The 17,555-nt window shown below is 47.3% G+C and overlaps 1 protein-coding gene across 5 annotated transcripts in view; it reads left to right on the forward strand.

The window, feature by feature from the left end:
* Positions 1-17,555, forward strand: part of PLXNA2 (plexin A2) — a 349,352-nt gene that overhangs the window by 270,660 nt on the left and 61,137 nt on the right. For 4 of the 5 annotated variants that reach the window (XM_067558832.1, XM_067558829.1, XM_067558831.1 and 1 more), the window contains exons 11-13: positions 2,373-2,469; positions 4,740-4,930; positions 5,014-5,117. In XM_067558832.1, coding sequence (XP_067414933.1) covers positions 2,373-2,469; positions 4,740-4,930; positions 5,014-5,097 — 372 coding nt within the window. In that variant the 3' untranslated portion in view covers positions 5,098-5,117. Of the gene's footprint in view, positions 1-2,372; positions 2,470-4,739; positions 4,931-5,013; positions 5,118-16,552; positions 16,705-17,555 lie in introns of those variants that run through there. The other variant, XM_067558841.1, reaches the window with a different exon arrangement.

Here is a 17,555-nt window from a genome sequence, read left to right on the forward strand (position 1 = left end):
GTGTTCTAACCATTAGGTCATGCTTCCACTTACAGATATTATAGATGCCTATTTATTTTATTTAAACCAGCCATCCCATCTCTAACACAGCAGTCACCCTCATGTTGACAGCACCACGGCGACACGGTAGATAAGGCAAATCTAACTGAAAGAAGAAAAGGTGAAAGGAAATGGGGGGAGGGAGGAATAAAAAATTCAGGGGTTAAACTAATCCTGAATTCCAGATGGGAATCTGCTGTAGGCCTGTGAGGTGTTTAATTATAATACTGGCGGGTGAAGATCCTTTATCTGCCAGCTCCCTGTCAGTGATTGTGGGGGGTCAGTGAAGGCAAGATGGGGGTTGGAGGTGGGGGGAGAATACAACAAAGGTGTTAAAGCAAGTTAATTCACACAGGAGAGAGAGAGAGAATTACAGGCCTCTTATCAGAGAGCTGTCAAATTCCAGGTCACGGCAGCTTAATGGAATGTGCAATGCTAGGAAAGAGGGGAATGGAACTCCGCTGGGGAGCAGAGAAGGTGCTGCAGAGAGAGACGTGCATACAGGAGGGTGACTGCACCTTGGTCTGCAGTGGGGCAGGGTGGCATAGCCCATAAAAATAAAGCCCAAGAGATTCCATAGCAACATCCCAAGCAGCAGGAATGCCATTGGAACCATTCACAGAGAATAGCATCTTACTTCTTATAGGGGAGGCTCTAACTTTTTACAGTCATTCTTGCACATCGTAAAACACCGGTTCGGCTGCGTTCACAGCACACTGCAGACCTCAGTTCTCCACAAAGGCCATTCTCCAAACTGCAGAGGGAGGGCCTCTGGGTTTATTTGCAGAAGATGGCAGCCTGCAAATGGAAGGAAGGGCTGGGCGAAGGAGTTTGGTTCTTTCATTTCCAGTCATGGATCAGTGAGGGTTTTAGAAAGGTGCATGGACAGATAGGTGGAGTTGCTTGGTTCTAGATGGTGGAACCAGGAACTTCAGGATCTACTTTAACAGTCCATGCAGATACTCTTAACTTGCTGATGAGATTCTGAATTGTCTTAAATTTCTCCGGCTATTTGTGCATCACTGGGTCTCTTTAGGCCCCATAGCAGGGTCGATCATAACTATAATAATACTACACAGCCCTTTTCCTATCCAAAGTGATTTATGAACATTACCTAACAAACATGCAGAGCAGCCCTGCTTTAGGGAAATCCCATTATCCTTGTTATACAAGTAAGAACCTGGAGGCAGAGAGTTCAAGGGCTAGTCTACACACACAGTTGTACCAGTACTAAAGGTGTGGCTTTATACCGATTTAGTTAAACTGGAGCAACTACAGGGGGGGCACTTTACTATTTGTTTAATCCAGGCTTTTATTGTTTAGCTCATGCTGGGAAATGTATATGTGCAAGCTAACCCAGCATCGGTAGGTTGAGCTACGTTAAATCAGTGCAACTTCTGTGTGTAGACAAGTCCTAACGGACTTATCCAAGCCCACCCAGGGAGCCCATGTCAGAGTTGGGATAAGAATGCTGGACCTCCTGAGTCCTACTCCGGTACTTCTTTCATTCAGGTCACATCTTTTTCGACAGCATGAAGGCTGATGTGGATAAATCATCTGGGAAGAAGGGAACACTGAACTGTCATGCGTTTTGGTGGGGTTCTTTAATAAGTCCAGTCGATATTTCCCCTGTCCGATAATTGGAGTCCTTGGATGATCTGCAAAGACTGACAGTGTAGGGACCAATTTGTGCTAATTATGATGATGGCACTCGTGAGGTGTCCGCTAGGAGAATGGTCTGAGACCTCCACAGTCATCTGTCTGGCCACTGGGCATCCATCGGAGGGTGAGGAATTCCAGTCAGTGCTACCTTGACCTGGATTTCAGCTGGTGATTTAGAAAATTCCCCTCCTCCTCACTGAATAGGGTGCACTGACTGAAATATTTCCTTAGTAAGTTGTCCGATCTTTGCGGCACATGGGTACATTCCCAATTACATTGAGGGAAGGTGGTGGTTAGATGGAGAGTTGGCTCAATCTGTCTCCTGGGCAGAAGTGCCACTGTGTAGAACCTCGGTCTAATCTCATTAAACAGTGGGGCTGGATTTATGAGAACAGCTAGTGTATCTGGGATAATTAATCTATTACTTTTCACAAGGTCCATCAACTGATTTTAATTATCTTTCCCTGGTGAGGAGAAATGAATCTCCCTATGTGGACCCAAAGCAGGATCCTAGAGCTGAAAGTTAGAATTGTCGGTCACTCGGATATCACATGTTTTTTAAGCAAAGAGTTGTCAGTTATATAAAAAAATCTCTTTCCTCCTTGGTACCTCTTCCTGATACATCCTTCCGAGCACATCCTTATAACGATGTTTCTTATTTTGTTCCTTAGTATCTCTATGATGGGATGGACATAAGCAACTTAGCAGTGGATTTTGCTGTGGTTTGGAATGGAAACTTCGTTATTGACAACCCAGAGGATTTGAAAGGTAATGGGTGCTTAGTTTACGGCAGTGGCTTTTATCCTTGAGTCATGGGGTGAGGGGACCTGATAAGGGTTCGGGGAGTGTGTGGTCAGTCCCATTTCTAGAAAAAGAAATATCTGTTCACAGGTAGACTGGGCTAGAACCTTGCTAGAAACCTCCAAGTTACACCACCATTGTACCCAGCATCATTCTGATCCCAGTGTGGACTCTGCCCAGATTTCTAGTCCACAGTTAGCCATGGCAGAGACCATCAGCATTAAGGATTTGGCTCTAAGTGAAAGCAGCCTGTGCGCTGCAAAAGGTATGCCGTTACTAAACACACTGATCTGCAGCCTGCTGACAGACAACTATGCCACATGTGCCTGCCTCAGACCCCGCTGTCACAGCTCAGTACCACGTGACCCGCCCTCCTCACATCACGTTACTTTGAGCCATCCACAAGCTTGAGACCAAAGTTTTCATGTTAGGCACTGAAACTTGGGAATCCCAATGGGACACGCTTGTACAATAGTGCTGCATAGTTCTACAAGGGGAGTGGTGCGTGAACTTAACAGGCTCGGGAGCGCAGGGAGAGAGAATCATTTGTAACAAGCATAAAAAACAAGTGACTAGAAATCTGCAACAGCAACAACGTCACCTTTTGGATTTTATTTTCAATTAAGTATTTTTGGTTCTGCTGAAATACGCTAGATTGACAGCCCTGCAGACTGCATATAACTCTCTGTCTCTCCACAAAACATGGGCGGCAGCAGTGCAAGCTTCTGTTCAAACATTGACTTAACCAGCCCTAACCTAGCAGGATCACCTCTAGAGACAAGAGGGTAGCTCAATCTCTGTGGCCCAAGCTCCCAGCAGCTCCGCATTTTATATAGCGTCCTTCACCCTGTAGGATCCCAAGTGTTTTGCAAACTGTACATAGGAATACCACTCGCCCACTACTCCGACACCATCGCCTGGGATAATTTTAGGGCAGTAGATTTAGCCAGGCTATTCGATGTAAAATCTGTAATCGTGTGAAAAGCTCCATGGGACTTTTTAATGCCCATAAGTGATTAGGTCCTTGGTCCTGTTCAAAAGACTTAATTGTGTGGCTCACTGTCCAGAAGAGTGTACTCCGTGTTTGCCACCTCTTACATGTTCAATAATAGCAGTAGTCCATATGGACACTCCATTTCATTATGTGGACTTTGCTTCTAGATGCCACAACGCTCATTTTATAAAATAAGACCTGTTAAAAGAACCGACCGGTAGAAAATCTACATTTGCCAGCTATAGCTGAACAGTGCAGCCAGCCCTGCCACAGAAAGAAACCCATTATACTTCCAGCTACAGGTGGAATGCCACAGGAAAACAAGAGCCGCCACCAGAATGAACGGCTGCGTGACTGTAGCATACTGCAGAGCAAAACAGACCGACAGCAGCAGAGGAGCCCCTGAAAATAATGCCTGTTAATAGTCCCATTTTGCTGAAGCAGGGACATCCGTTCCACAGGCTCCTGTTTATCCATGTTGGAGCTATATTTTGCTTTTGAATGCTTTGAAATTTTCTGAGGAACCTGATACACTGGAACCCTGTTGGAGACCCTGCCAAGCTCCCTGGGCATGGAGACATTATTTCAAGGAGCTCTTTCTTGGTTCAGGCCAGTGGAGTAAACGAAACAAAGAGGTTTTCAGGGCTGCCTTCCAAAGCAAGCAGGGAAGCAGTAATGTCTGAGAACATCTGGAAAAAGGATAAGCGGGAATGAGAAGGCTTAAGGGCCCCTTTGCCAACAAAACGGTGCGTGCACAGGAGCACATGGGCTGTCCTGGGCCCGACCAACGTTCCCTGTGATTCCTGAAGGACACTGTCCGGTTTTGCCAGGGTACCACTTATGGCCCGCTGGTGCCATTCACTTGGGCATCTGCAGTGGTCAGGGCAGTAAGAAACCGCTGAGCTAGAGAGAGAGAAGCAGGGAGCAATCGGCTTGTTGGAAAAACATCTGAGGGACGGTACCCCATGAGCTGTGCAGAATATTTACAGCCATTCAGGTACAAGGCAGATGTTCCTGTAACCTTTCCGTTTATTACCCCAAAAAGCCCCTATTTCCACCCCACACACACATCTTTTCCAAGCATCGCCTGGCCTCTACCACTGCCTGATGAGGTGGTCTCCCCTTTTCATCAGACAGGGGGAACTGTGGCCCAACCTCACCTCGGCCGCGCAGTAAGCAGGTGTAGCTCTTTCGATTTAATCTCCAGCTCCGTGCTCAGCCCACCCTTCTCCCTTCTCCACAGTTCACCTGTACAAATGCGCAGCCCAGCGGGAGAGCTGCGGCCTGTGCCTCAAAGCTGAGCAGAAGTTCGAGTGCGGCTGGTGCGGCGGAGAGGCGAAGTGCACCCTCCAGCAGCACTGCAGTTCCCCCGTTCAGCCTTGGCTCAACTGGTCCAGCAGGAACGTCAAGTGCTCCAATCCCCGCATCACCGAGGTAAGAGAAGCCAGCCAGAGCGAGGCCATCTGTCCGTTGCCCCTAGCCCATTTTATTTAACCTTACCACTCTTTAAATGCCAGATTGATCTGTCTCTGCTCCTGGCTGCCTCCCTTCTGGCCCGGATAGAAGACATCATCCATTCCGCGCTGAAGAAGAATGAATAAAACACTCCACTGCTTCCCGCAGAATTAATTTGTAGCTTTGTTAGTCTGTGACCAGCGTTTACACCCTTGCTGCCCACCACTCTCTCTCTCTCATTTATCTGGCTGTGCCCTCAGCACTGAGGTTTCTGCCATGCCCTGCTGCATGAATACTAATTGAACCAGGGAGGTAATTAGTCTATAATTGACTTCTCTAGATCACAGACCAGTGAAGGAGTTAGGACCTTGCAGACGGTGTCTCCAGGGGGGATTATTCATTGTAAAGCAGTGGTGGGGGTGGTGCTGGTACTGTTATACTTGCTCTTGGGGGCCAGATTGACGTGTTGGATCCGTAAAGCCTTTGATGTCCTGCTTAGCTGATTCCCAATACCAACTTAGGGCCTAATTCTCCATTGCCCTGCACTATGTGCTGTCATTTGCACCTGTGCAAAATGAGTGTACAGTGGGCGTAAAATGTTACCAAATCAGAATAGCTGGACAAGGGACAAGACAAGGGACAATCTGGTCTTTTCAGCACACAAATTTGCACCAATTTAATGAAGCTCTTGTCTACACACAGAAGCTGCCCCAGTTTAACTTAAATCGGATTTTAAATAGGTTTAGTTAAACCCTGCAAACTCATTATTGCAATTTGAGTGGCTTACTTTCCATTTAGCGGAGAGCTGTTCATAATGGAGCTAAGCTAAGCCAAATAAGTGTGTGACACAGGGGTTTGCCCTACTTTAATTAAATCATTGTCATAGAATCATAGAGTTTAAGGCTAGAAGGGAACATTAGAACATCTAGTTGTGCTAGTTCTATGTGTAGACAGGCCTCAGGCCCTCAGTGTTAAAATTTCGATACAGTCGGTCATAGAACAGTGCCATGTATTTCTGTATTTCAGTGGTTAGAATGGAAATGGATGGCTAAGCATATCTGGCAGTTTAGTCTGCAGTGCTGGGTTCATTTTACTAACAAATTAAAATGTGAGATCCTCTTCCACCCACTCATAGACATTAGAAAGGGAAAAACCTTACGGACACCTTTTCTGCTCTGGCCATTGCAACCACCAGTGCAAAGCCTTGGTGTAAACAAGGTAGGCTGCTACAAGCAGACATTGTAACCCTGCAGATTAGCCTGGTTTTAACTAGAAGTAAGCTGCCCCAGAGCAAGTACCAGTTGCCTGTTTGCACTACGGGTTTGCATAGGTGCAGATACACCAGTGGCTGGCTGAAATTAGGGTGTCTCCTCTTGTCCATCCTGCAGGATAGTTTCCTAGAGTATTCTGCAGTGCTTTCTCTGATCCCAGTGCTTTAGGAGTATATCTACACACCAAAAGCTTTTCACGAGGGAGCCTACCCAAACTAGCTTGAATCCAGCAAGTGCAGGTAACAAAGACAGTGAAATCCGCACAGCGAGGGCTTCAGCACAGGTAGTATAAGACCATCAGGGACTCTGGTTATGTTCTCACCTCACTAGCCTGCCTTGAAGCCAATGCTGTCTTCACTGCTATTGGTAGCTGCAGTAGCTGGATTCGAGCTATCTCACACAGTTAGCCCATGCCCAGCATTGGCTGTGTAGACTTGGGGTATGTCTCAGAAGAGGGAGCTTTCACTACTGCCTTTTGGAGAACACGCTACAGCCAAAAACCTGTGACTATCTGGGAGCTCTTCCTCAGATTTGCTTTCTTCATTTCATCTCTTCCCCCTTAAATCATTCCTCTCCCTCCTTGTGCTTTCAGTGTTGTTGTTGTTGTTGTTGCTTCGAGTTGTTACTTTTGGACAAGAAAGGACACTTCTTATAATAAGGTGTCAGGTTCTGATGAATTTCACTCCCTCATCATCAAACTGTGAGACAAGGACTTTTCTAAAAACAAAACAATACTTACCATGTACATGATGCTGTTCCTCTGCTGACCGATTCGCAGACGTTAGCGAATGGTCACAACCCCCAGTCAGGTGGGTAAATATCATCATTCTCCTTTTACCGAGTGGGAGGGGAGAAAGGCAGTATTAAGCACAGAGGTAGATTTGTGGATGGAATTGCACCAGGGCTGAATGTGGCCCGGAGAGTTTGCATGGTCCTAGGCCGCAGAGGGAGTTGGTGAGGAGAGCCTAACGGCCAGTCCTGTGCTCAGGTGCCAGTGGGTAAGTCTACACTGCAGCAGGGAGTGAGTCAGCCAACCCAGCTAGGCAGACTCGCAGTAGCGGGGTTCGAGCGAGTGCACTAAAAATACCTGTTGCGTCTCTGGCAGAGACTCGGGTTAGCCACCTGAGTTCAGCCTCTCTCCCCACCCCGTCTGTCTTATGGAAACACATCCATTTTCATACTTGGGCCCTACCATGTCATCCTTTGTTGCTAGAGCCTAGTATGTTGCCCCCTGCAGATACCTTCCAGCCAGTCAAATCACAGCTTTCAGCAGAAGGGATCTTGCTTCCCCATCTGCTGTGCAGTTTCGCCACCACCAGTCTTTAGAGACTAAAATGCAGGAGGGCTGCAGGACTATAGAAGAGCCGGGATAATGGCAGTGCTGATTGTAGAGATCAGGTGGTTAAGAAATCAAGCAGCAGAGCTTGGTGGAAAGAGTTCAGAGAATGCTGCCCCTCTTAAATCCATCTTCAGCTTTGGATTATTTTACAGGCTGTAGCTTGGTTTTCAGAGTGTGTTCTAGGAACAGTCCAAGAGTCTCTTCATTAGTATAAAAGCCAGGTTCGGAGATCATCAGCCACTCTTTTGTGCCCTGCACCCTCACTGTAATAAAATTCCCCTTGGAGCCATTGATGCTGTCCCTGACAGCAACCATCGTGGTGCAGCTGAACTGATAGTCAAGTCAAGCTAGAGGAAAGGAAACCCTTGGCAAATTGAAATGCCATAGGACATCTGACCCATTGTGACCATTCTGTGTTGGTTTCATTCTTACTGCTTTCTCCAGCTCTGTGTAAGCTCACTAACCCCCTGCAGCTCAAGATCATGAGAAATGGAAACAGAAAAGGGGGATTCAGGCCATGTTATATTTTCCAGCAGAGTGAAAGTGGGAAGAGGCTATATTATTCTCTCTGTAAATCTGGAGTAATGCTTTTTAATTCAGTGGAGTTGTTCAGGGGTTTACACTGATGTAAGAGAGCAGAATATGGCCTTGTCAAGTGCAATACATAAGAAATCCTAGTATAGGCAAGTGAACGTCTCTTCTAGCAGTATTCTCCTTAGCTAACATTTCAACCTCTCAGCATGAATTTCTCTCCAGCCCACCCATCTTCCAGAGCTCAGCTACCCCAGTGGGTGCATGCATGGGCATGCGCACACATGCACACACAGTGGCTGCACTTAGGTTTCTCCCAGGTATCTCCACAGAGTTAGATACTCCTGTCCAAAGGCAGGAATCCAGAATGGCCATCTCCTGAGTGCCCCAGATATTGCCAATGAATCCCTTGTGCTGTAAGCTTACCCGGCCTCAAGAGAGGGGGTGATTTCACTGGCACCTGGCATCTCTGGGGCAACCGGTTGGTGTACAAACACGGTGGTGGAGAGAGTGGGGAAAGTGGCAAAGGACAAAGCCCTGGCTTTATTAAAGGTGCCTAGATAGAATGAGCCTCGGTTTAGAAGGGCTTACCCAAAAGATTCACCTCACGCACTCAGCAGCATGGAACTCCGCTCACTGCCCCAATGGGTGAAGGCCTGTACTGATCATCTAGGACTGGTCGATCCTGGGCTGGATCACCCGGGCCAGGGGCTCTGTGCTTGATCTTGGGGTGAATGTGGGTGAGGTGCCCTTGCGGGGCTACTCAGACATGCCCCAGCTCATTTGACTTGTTACTCTAGTAACCAGGGGGCACCGCCACCTGCAGCAGCCTCGGCTCAGGTGGTAAGGCATCAGAATCCCCACAGGCCAGTGCCGGTTAATTTGAAATAAAAAGAGCGTGCAGGGAATTAACACAAAGCTCTTGAAGCACTGACAATGTTGACTGGGTGTGCAAAACGCACTCTGGACACAAATGTAGCACAAGGCCCCTGCGGCACTTCACTCCCATTGTAACCTTGTGTTTACTTAAGTCCTGATTCAGCTGGAGCCCTTAAGCATATGCTTCAGTTTAGGCTTAAGGAGAATTTAAGTGGGGCAGAGGCTGCGTGTGCGGTTGCTTTGCCCAGAAGTGACTGTCATGTGGGTTATGTAGCCATTGAATTGAGAGCACCACCTACTCACTTCCACCCGATGCCCCCTGATGCTAACTCTGCTCTGCCAGCCTGATGGGACCAGAGATCTTTCATCTCGGAGCGATTTGGTTCCTTTTTTTTATTTTTCAATAATCTTGTAATAATAAATGAACTTCTCCCCACTCCTCATTCCATAGACTGGGCCTCCCCCTCTCCTTCCCACGGGCATTTGTACTGTGCGCGCAAGGCTGGGTTACAAGACGCCAGGAGTAAAACAGGCTCTGCCGGCTGTTCCCTTCATACTGAATGATTCAGACAGTTGTAACATTTAAGAAGTCGTATTTTCTCCTCCTGGGGCTAATACCCCACCCTGAGCACAAAACATCTTGCAGCTAATCTGCTCATGGGCTGGGCTGAAGATTCCAACCCTGCAGCTTTCCTGCTAGCTGTGGCCTGGGCACTGCCACAGAATGTTTTTGTCCCTGTCTGAGTCGGAAAGGAATATTGGCGGTTTCTGTGCAAGGAGACCAGAGCAGAGCTCAGCTGTGGTTCTTGCCCACTTATTGTCTCCATAAGCCGGGCTGTGGTCTGTATGTCTCCTTCAAAGCTGGAGGCGTGTGGGGCCTCTCAGACATTTTCTGCAATGTTAGGGGATGGATCAGATGGATTGTGAGCTTGACGTGAGCAGAAGATACAGTTCTGCTTGTGTTGACAAGTCAATGTGTTCCATGTCCAGACCTATCTGTTTTAGGGGGTCTACACTCAGACCCGTGGTGCGGTGTTCAACAGGGTTGCACCAGTAGAACAGATAGCAGAGTTTGGCCCCATGTATTTTCCCATGTTACTAAGCCATTGGGTCATTCCCAAAGAAAGACTCTTCACTGTTTATCCTGTTGGCAGTTAACTTTCCTGTCTTCAGTCACTTCTTCACTCTAGTTCTTATGCCCTGGCCCAGTGCTCTTGCAGCTGGGTTCCCAGCATAATGGCTGTGGGAGGGCGAATGTGTGAATGCCAAGGAGAAAATACATTTTCACTGATAAAAAAGAAAATGAATTATAGTTTTAATATACAGTCCTTCTGTTTATAGGACCTAAATCCATGCTGCCGCCTCCGCTGGCAGTGTCCCTTCTTTAACAGCATAAAACTTCCCGAAGGTCTGCAGTCTCAGTGATAAATACATAAAAAAACCAGTTTTCTTGAGAACAAGCAGCTCTCTGATCTCCTATTCATTTATTTGCAGGCCTCATTAATATAACATCACTGCAACAAACAGCTAACGGGCGGGGGGGTAGTGTCAGGCTGAATAATGGAGTTGCTCTGCTGAGATAACAATTAGGTTCTGAATGTGCTATCAGCTAAGACAGAGACAAGGAGGGATCATGCCGTGATGAGGGGCTAGCGATGCTTATGTGCTGAGTCCCTGCTGGGCTCATCAGCTGGGATCCAGCTAGCTTAGAACATCGTAAAAAAAAAGAAGGTAAATGACATTTGCCATTCTTTGCGTGGCTGGGACTCTATCTTCTTCATTGTCTCTTTGGTGCTGAGTGTGACGTGGTATGATAGCCAGTTATACTGCAGGACTGTCTGGCTCGCAGCTCGCTTCTGACTGTAGGAAGGACATCCTTGTGTCTTGCAGCTCATCCTGTTTTCATCCCTCACACAGACCCTGCTTTTTTTTGTTCTGTGTGGTTTTACATTGGAAATGGTGAACTACGAAACTGGGGTGACAGGAACAATAATAATGATAAAGAAACTGGATCCTACCTCAAAGGAGGGAACGCTTTCTAGCTGTAGGTCAGAGGAGGCTAGAAGCAGGACTCCTGGGTTCTGTTCCCTGCCCTGAGAGGGGAATGGGGTCTAATAGTTAGCGCAGGTGTGACTGGGAATCACAACTTCTGGGTTTTTGTCCTGACTCTGCCACTGATTTGTGGGGTGACTCTAGACAAATCATTGCTGCTCTCTTTGTCTGAGTTTCCCTGCCTATAAAATAGGTGTAGTAATACCCATCCGTGACTGAAAGCACCCTTTATTCATACCCTACACATTATTGCAATAATCTTTGCACAAAATATGCCTCATTTAAAAACTAATAACAGTGATCATCAATATTCTTATGTAATGTATCTACAAAATGTGTATTACGAGTTATACACATAAACTGAAATTATGACTGTGTGTTTACCAGACAAGTCTGGGGCGGGAGTGAGCTGCTTTCTCAAAGAACAAGTAGTCATCAAACTTGATTGACAATCACCCGTTAAGTGACCATTCTTTGGCAACAAAGGGTACAGGAACTGATAGACCTGCATTTTAGCAAATAACATGGAACCTCTTTCACCAAGAGACTCCAAGTCTCCATCCTCACATCTGGAATGAACTTGATCTAGGGGTAGTCCTCAGGAAAATACATTCCAAAGAGTGACTGGACTGTAAAAGCAAGGGGCAAAAACACCCCCAAGCTATCTCTCCCTCTCTTTCTTTCACCTAAGATGACAAAGGAACCAGCCCTTTGACTTTGGGGGATTCCTGACCTGAGAATTGGGTCAGCCATGTTGCTGGGAACCTGCGGTAAGGATTTTACCTTGAACCAAGTCTAGCTTGTTAAGTTTTAGCTACCAGAAAGCACTTTATTTTTATTTCTCTTGTAACCATTTCTGACTTTTAAGACCTTATACTTGTACTCATTAAAAAAAAATCTCTCTCTTGGTAGTTAAAACATCTTTTTATTTCTTTTAATATAAACTAATCCAGTGCTGTGTTTAAACCGAACTGCTTGGTAACTCCAATTAAAGTAGCAAACTGTTGTACCTTGACCCTTTCCAGGAGCAGGCTGGACACAGAAGTGCAGAACACAGATTTTGGGGGGAAATTGGGGACTGGGAATATGTTGGGGTCATCTGGCAGGTACTAACCCAGGCTGCTGGAAGCCAGAGCGTGGCTGGTGTGTTGCTGACAGGCTGCTGGAATCAGAATTGCTGGACCAGGACTGTGGCTATACACAGACACTCGGGGCGTGACCTGCATGCTGGTAGGCTGTTTGTAAGTGGCCCAGGTTGAGAGCTACAACAGCAAAGCATTGCAAGACACCCAAGGTTGCAGGGCAAGTGATGACATGACCCCTCACTGGTCTGGGGCTTGTGCTTCCCGGTCGCACTGCCCTGGCTTGACTTCCTGATATCCTGACCTGGCCTGACTCTGGTTATTGATCTGTAGTTCTGCTCTCAAGTTTGAGTCCTGCTTCTGAGCTCCTAGTTACTTGCCTCCATCAGACCATGACACTCGAGTCTCGGTTTGCCCTCTGGCCTATCTCGGACTCTGACCTCCTGGTATCTGACCCGGCCTGACTCCTCCTTTGACCAGTAGATAAGACTGCCCACATCCCAGTGGTAACAGAGCAGCACATAAGCTGGGAGAAACATAGGGCCGCATGAGGCTACCCACTTGGGGGCAGAGACCCACGTTCCACTGCTCAGGAAGGAGCTAGGAAGACGGGAAGGGCCTAAGGAAGACGGAAGTTGGGAGAATGGAGAAGAGAGAGAGGCTACTTCCAGTCTCTCGGTAAAGAACCCTGCAAAGAGCAGACTGCTTGTCACTGATGCCCCAAAGGGTTTGCAGTTGAGCTGTGGCCATTTACCTGGTGGGTTACAATCAGCAGGCTTAGGCCTAGCCTGCCCTGAGGATTTGCCCTGCACTGAGGATTTCCAGCGCCGTGTCACCACACCAGTGCAAACAGGGTACGCTGGGATTTGCTTTGGTGCAGTTTACCCCGGTTTCAAGCTGGAGTAAGCTGCCCCAGTGCCAATAGTTGCTTTTTCTGCCTACAGTAGGTGTTTGCACTGGTGCAGCTAGACAAGGCTTTATAATATCATCTCTCCTGTCACTTCAGTTATATTCCTACGCCTTTATGAAGATAAGATCTAGGCAAGTGTAAAGTGTCACATAAGGGTCTCAAGAAGGTCAGCATCAGTGGCTCCATTTTTTAGATGGGGAAACTCAGGCAGAGAGGGGAAGTGACTTGCTCAATGATCTCAATGAATCAGTTGCAAAGCTGGGAACAACCCAGGAGTGCTGACTCCCACTCCCCTGTTTTAATTGTTAACAGATGTTCTTAGAGACCATCATGATTTGTCTTAGCGAGAGGTAACTAAAATACAATGGTGATGAACACAGTATAGAAATGTAGACACATGGGAAGATATATGAAATAGAATGAGATGGCCTTGTTACATGAGGACTGTTTCCTCCTGCACCTCAGAACAGAAAGCGAGATTATCCTTAAAGCCAATCTACTGTCTCCAGTTCATGTGCCCTCCAAGTGTGACTGGCTGTAACCAAAATTTGAGAGAGACTGTGGTGTCAACAGCAGCAGCTTCGGATGAGACTTGCTGTGCATAAGTGGGTTCTGCATCCACATAACTAAAGGGTCTGAAAATTGCATGTGAAAAATAACCCAACATCTGACTACCGTCGCCATCTCTGTATGGCGGCTGCACTGCCCGGTCCATTTCTGTTCAGAGGAGGTCACCAAAGTTCTGCCCAACTGGGCCTCTAAGACTTTGCTTCTTTCTGTGATCTTTGACTGAATCGCCCCAGCTGTAATTAATTGAATGCATCTGTTCTAACCCTGGGGCTGCTCTTTGGCACAGTTACTTCAAAACTGTTCAATTAGCAGCCACTAAAATCTAGGTCAAATGGAATTCCGTGTCGGGTATTTTCCAGGTCAGGACATTATTCAATTTTTTTTTTAAATGCTGTTTTGTTTGGCAACACAGTCTGGTTTTGTTGGTTGTGGTTGGGTCAAAAAATGGCAAGCCACAAGAATTGTTTTTGGATGTGTGATAAGTCGATGCATCCTGTAGTGTAAATACTGCAATAAATAGAGTTGAAACTAATTTACCGACATAAGGGAAGTAAACTGTCAAGAATTATGGTCAGGTGATGTGTAACTAGCAGTGTAAACGTTAGCAGCCCAGACTTGCACTGTTCAATATAGAATACAATACAACTTGATTTTGTATAGTGTCTTTTTTGGAAACACAATGCTTTACAGAGCTAAGTGATACAAGACATGCTACGTGGTATGAGTTACAGAAAGCAGCAGTGCAACAGATGCTGTACAGTGAATAAATTAAAGCCTTCAGTCATCCGTCTGAGAGTGCAAAGAGGGAAATTGAGGCCCACGCAGTGGAGAGAAGAGGTATTTTAAAATACAATGCAGCTCTATATTGTATGGTCTGTATAGCAAGCTGCAACCCAGAACATTTTGCCAAATTAAATAATACAGCTTCAGAGTTGTTAATAAATAGGAGCAGAGTTGAAGAGAGAGAAATTAAGAAGCACAAGTGAGGGAGAAAAGAAATAATTTCAGCTGAGATTTGAAAGGAGACTGAAAAGAGAAAGATGAGGCGGAAAGATACAGGGAGGCTATTCCAGGCAGCAGATGGTGCAGAGAAGAAGACTCCTGCTCTTCTGGGGGTGGATATGTGAGGAGGCCAGCGTTAGGTGAGTTGAGGGACTTTAAAACGGAATGTCCATGGGGGTCACAGGATGGGGCACGTGCCACTTAAATCCATAGCCAAGGGATGTAGTAGAGCCATGACATGCAGGCAGTCCTACAGGGGTTGCTTTGATGGATACTGAAACAGAGACCCACCTTGAGGGATCTCCTGTATGTGGCAACATGAATGATTATCGGTGTTCACGTGTTACATTTCATCTATTTCCATGTATTAACAATGCAGATCCCACCTACGAAGTTGTTCTGAGTCCTGAGGGAAGTGTGCAGCTGGTCAGGAAAGATGGAAAGGATGGTGGAAGGGTCGGAAAGCTGGAGCTGGTTATCAAGGGCTGGGGTTAAGATGGACCTAAGTCAATCTTGCATTAATAATTATCATAATCCTTTGCTCTTAACTAGCGACTTCACCATATGTCTCAAAGAGCCTCACAAATGGTGGGTCACCGTCCTTGTTCCCATTTTACAGACAAGGACCTGAGTCATGGAGAGTGCTAGTGACTTTTCCCAAGGCCACACAGCAAGCCAGTGGAAGAGCCGGGAATAGAACCCAGGAGGCTGGAGTCCCAATCCCATGACCTCACGCTATCGTAATGCATGCCACTGGCTGGGGAGGGGAGCGATCTTAAATGAAACCCTATCGAGCGTGGAGTGGAGGTGATTATGATTGAGGCATGCTATCAATGGGCAGATTTAGGGCATACGCCTCACCCTTGAGCATTTCAAAGAGTCGTTTGAGGTGTTCCATGCTGCCTTACTCACTAATAAAATGTGGTATTAACATTCAGAGACTGTCCAAGGCAGAACGTAATGAAGTTCTCGATAGTAGCAGGCATCTTCTTTAAGGTTACTATCTTTTATATACGCCTATAAAAAGGGAGCTGATCCTATCCTTCCAGCAGATATTTCTGCTGCTGATACTGTTCAGGCCTCTGCCAGCTGCAGTACTCCAGCATTCTTCTGTTCCAGCACAGTAGGCACAGACACTGGCTCCCATGACTACTGCAAGATGTCTGGGGGTGATACGGGGCAGGGAAGTGGGAGATGTGTGCTGGGCTGTGGCTGATAACAGGAGTCTCTGGCCACGGCGAGGAGCCAGGTGGCAAAGGTTTAAGTTGCAATGTTCTGTTCTTGTGTGCAGCTTGCACTATAAAATTCATCATACAGCAAAACAAGGGTGAAGGAAGCACTGGGATTTGTGGGGAAACCATCCAAAGACTCTCCTAGGTCCTGGCCTGGTAAACCCCCAGCGTTTGTGTGAATGAACCGTTGTGTTGTAAACAGGCTCCATTCACAAAGACCAATGAGTCTGAGAGGGATCCCTGGGTCATTTCTCCATTATCTGCCTGTGTTGATGAATTAATTGGCATTGCACCGCAATGGGCTGAAGAGGCAAATGGCAGCCGGTAATGGTGCATGTGTGCACAGTAAATGTTGCCGGCTGGTCAGTGCTGTGGGATCATAACAAGGGGCTGTGCAAGCATCCTGCATGCAGCTGTGCTGGCTTCCCTCCATGCAGACCCGCAGCGCCCCTCGTAGGAGCAGAGTCACTGTAAAGAAGGACAATCGATTGGCTCTTCCCTAGCATGCTGCGTCTCTTCAAGCCTCTGCTGGTGGGAAATGGTGAGGAGAAGTGGGCAGGATGATCTCCCCTCCTGTCTGCAGCATTAATAGGCTGTTGGCTGGTTACAGAAGCCAGCTCTTGGGGGGATCCCTCCTGACATGGTGCAAAATAAGTGCCAAGACGCGAGCAGGCTAAAGGCACCGGCCAGGAGAGGGTGGTAATGCAGATGCTGTATTTTGTTTCCCCTCCAGATCCTGACAGTGTCAGGGCCCCCAGAAGGAGGGACGCGAGTGACCATCCATGGCGTGAACCTGGGCCTGGATTTCTCAGAGATTGCCCACAACGTGCAGGTGGCGGGGGTACAGTGCATGCCCCTGCAGGAGCAGTACGTCATTGCGGAGCAGTAAGTGCACTCGGCCCATCTGCGTCTCTCTCGGAGTTCACTAGTGGGTGCCGTTGGTTCCCTGGCATCTCCCGATCTAGCAGCCCTTCCGCAGGCTTGTTCCTTGTGCTGAAAGCAAACAGTCAGCCAATGAGTCTGAGGCATGTTCCAGTCGCTGCCTGCCACTGTCCTCCCTGCTCTGCAGAGCTGTGGCAATGCCTCTGGGGACAGATCCTGGGGGCAGGTGGTTGTAAACGGGTGTAGCTCCCCTGACTTCAATGGTGCTGTGCCAGTTTACACCAGCGAAGGATCGCACACTTGGATTTCATCCCAGGGATTAAATGGCCCCTTTTATAGTTTTATTACACATTTTGTTTCCTTCTGTGCTGTGGCTCCTGCTTTGCTAAGCAACTTTTCTGATGAGCACCTTGCTGTTTACCCGGTCAGCCTTTCCACCTCCTCTCCCCCCTTCTCCCCCACAGTTGGAATGCATCCCGGGCTGCTGGCTGCAGGCAACCATTTGTTAGGCGTGTGAGGTGGTGACAGCAGTTTAATCCGAATAGGCCTCCACTGGAGTCAATTCATTTATTTCACTGAGAAAAATGTCAGCTGAAAATTAGAAAATAGGCATGTAACAGAGGACAGTCAAATAAACCTCCCAAAGTGACACACGTCCCCATTTCAGGTTGGGATTGGTTGGGTTATTTTTTTTTTTCTTCTTTTTTAGTTCTATTTTATTTCAGCCAATATGCTACCGGGGTGGGGGGTGCATTCGTGCAGAGCGGGCAAGATGGAATATGTTAAGCAACTTCTTTTATTGAGTAATCTTTGCTGCACTGGCAAGGCGCTCTGACAGCCAAGAACAGACACAG

This window comes from Emydura macquarii, unplaced genomic scaffold (genome assembly GCF_026122565.2).
Source record: "Emydura macquarii macquarii isolate MOO-44397 ecotype Brisbane River unplaced genomic scaffold, CSIRO-AGI_Emac_v2 contig_2184, whole genome shotgun sequence".
Taxonomy (NCBI): Eukaryota; Metazoa; Chordata; order Testudines; family Chelidae; genus Emydura; species Emydura macquarii.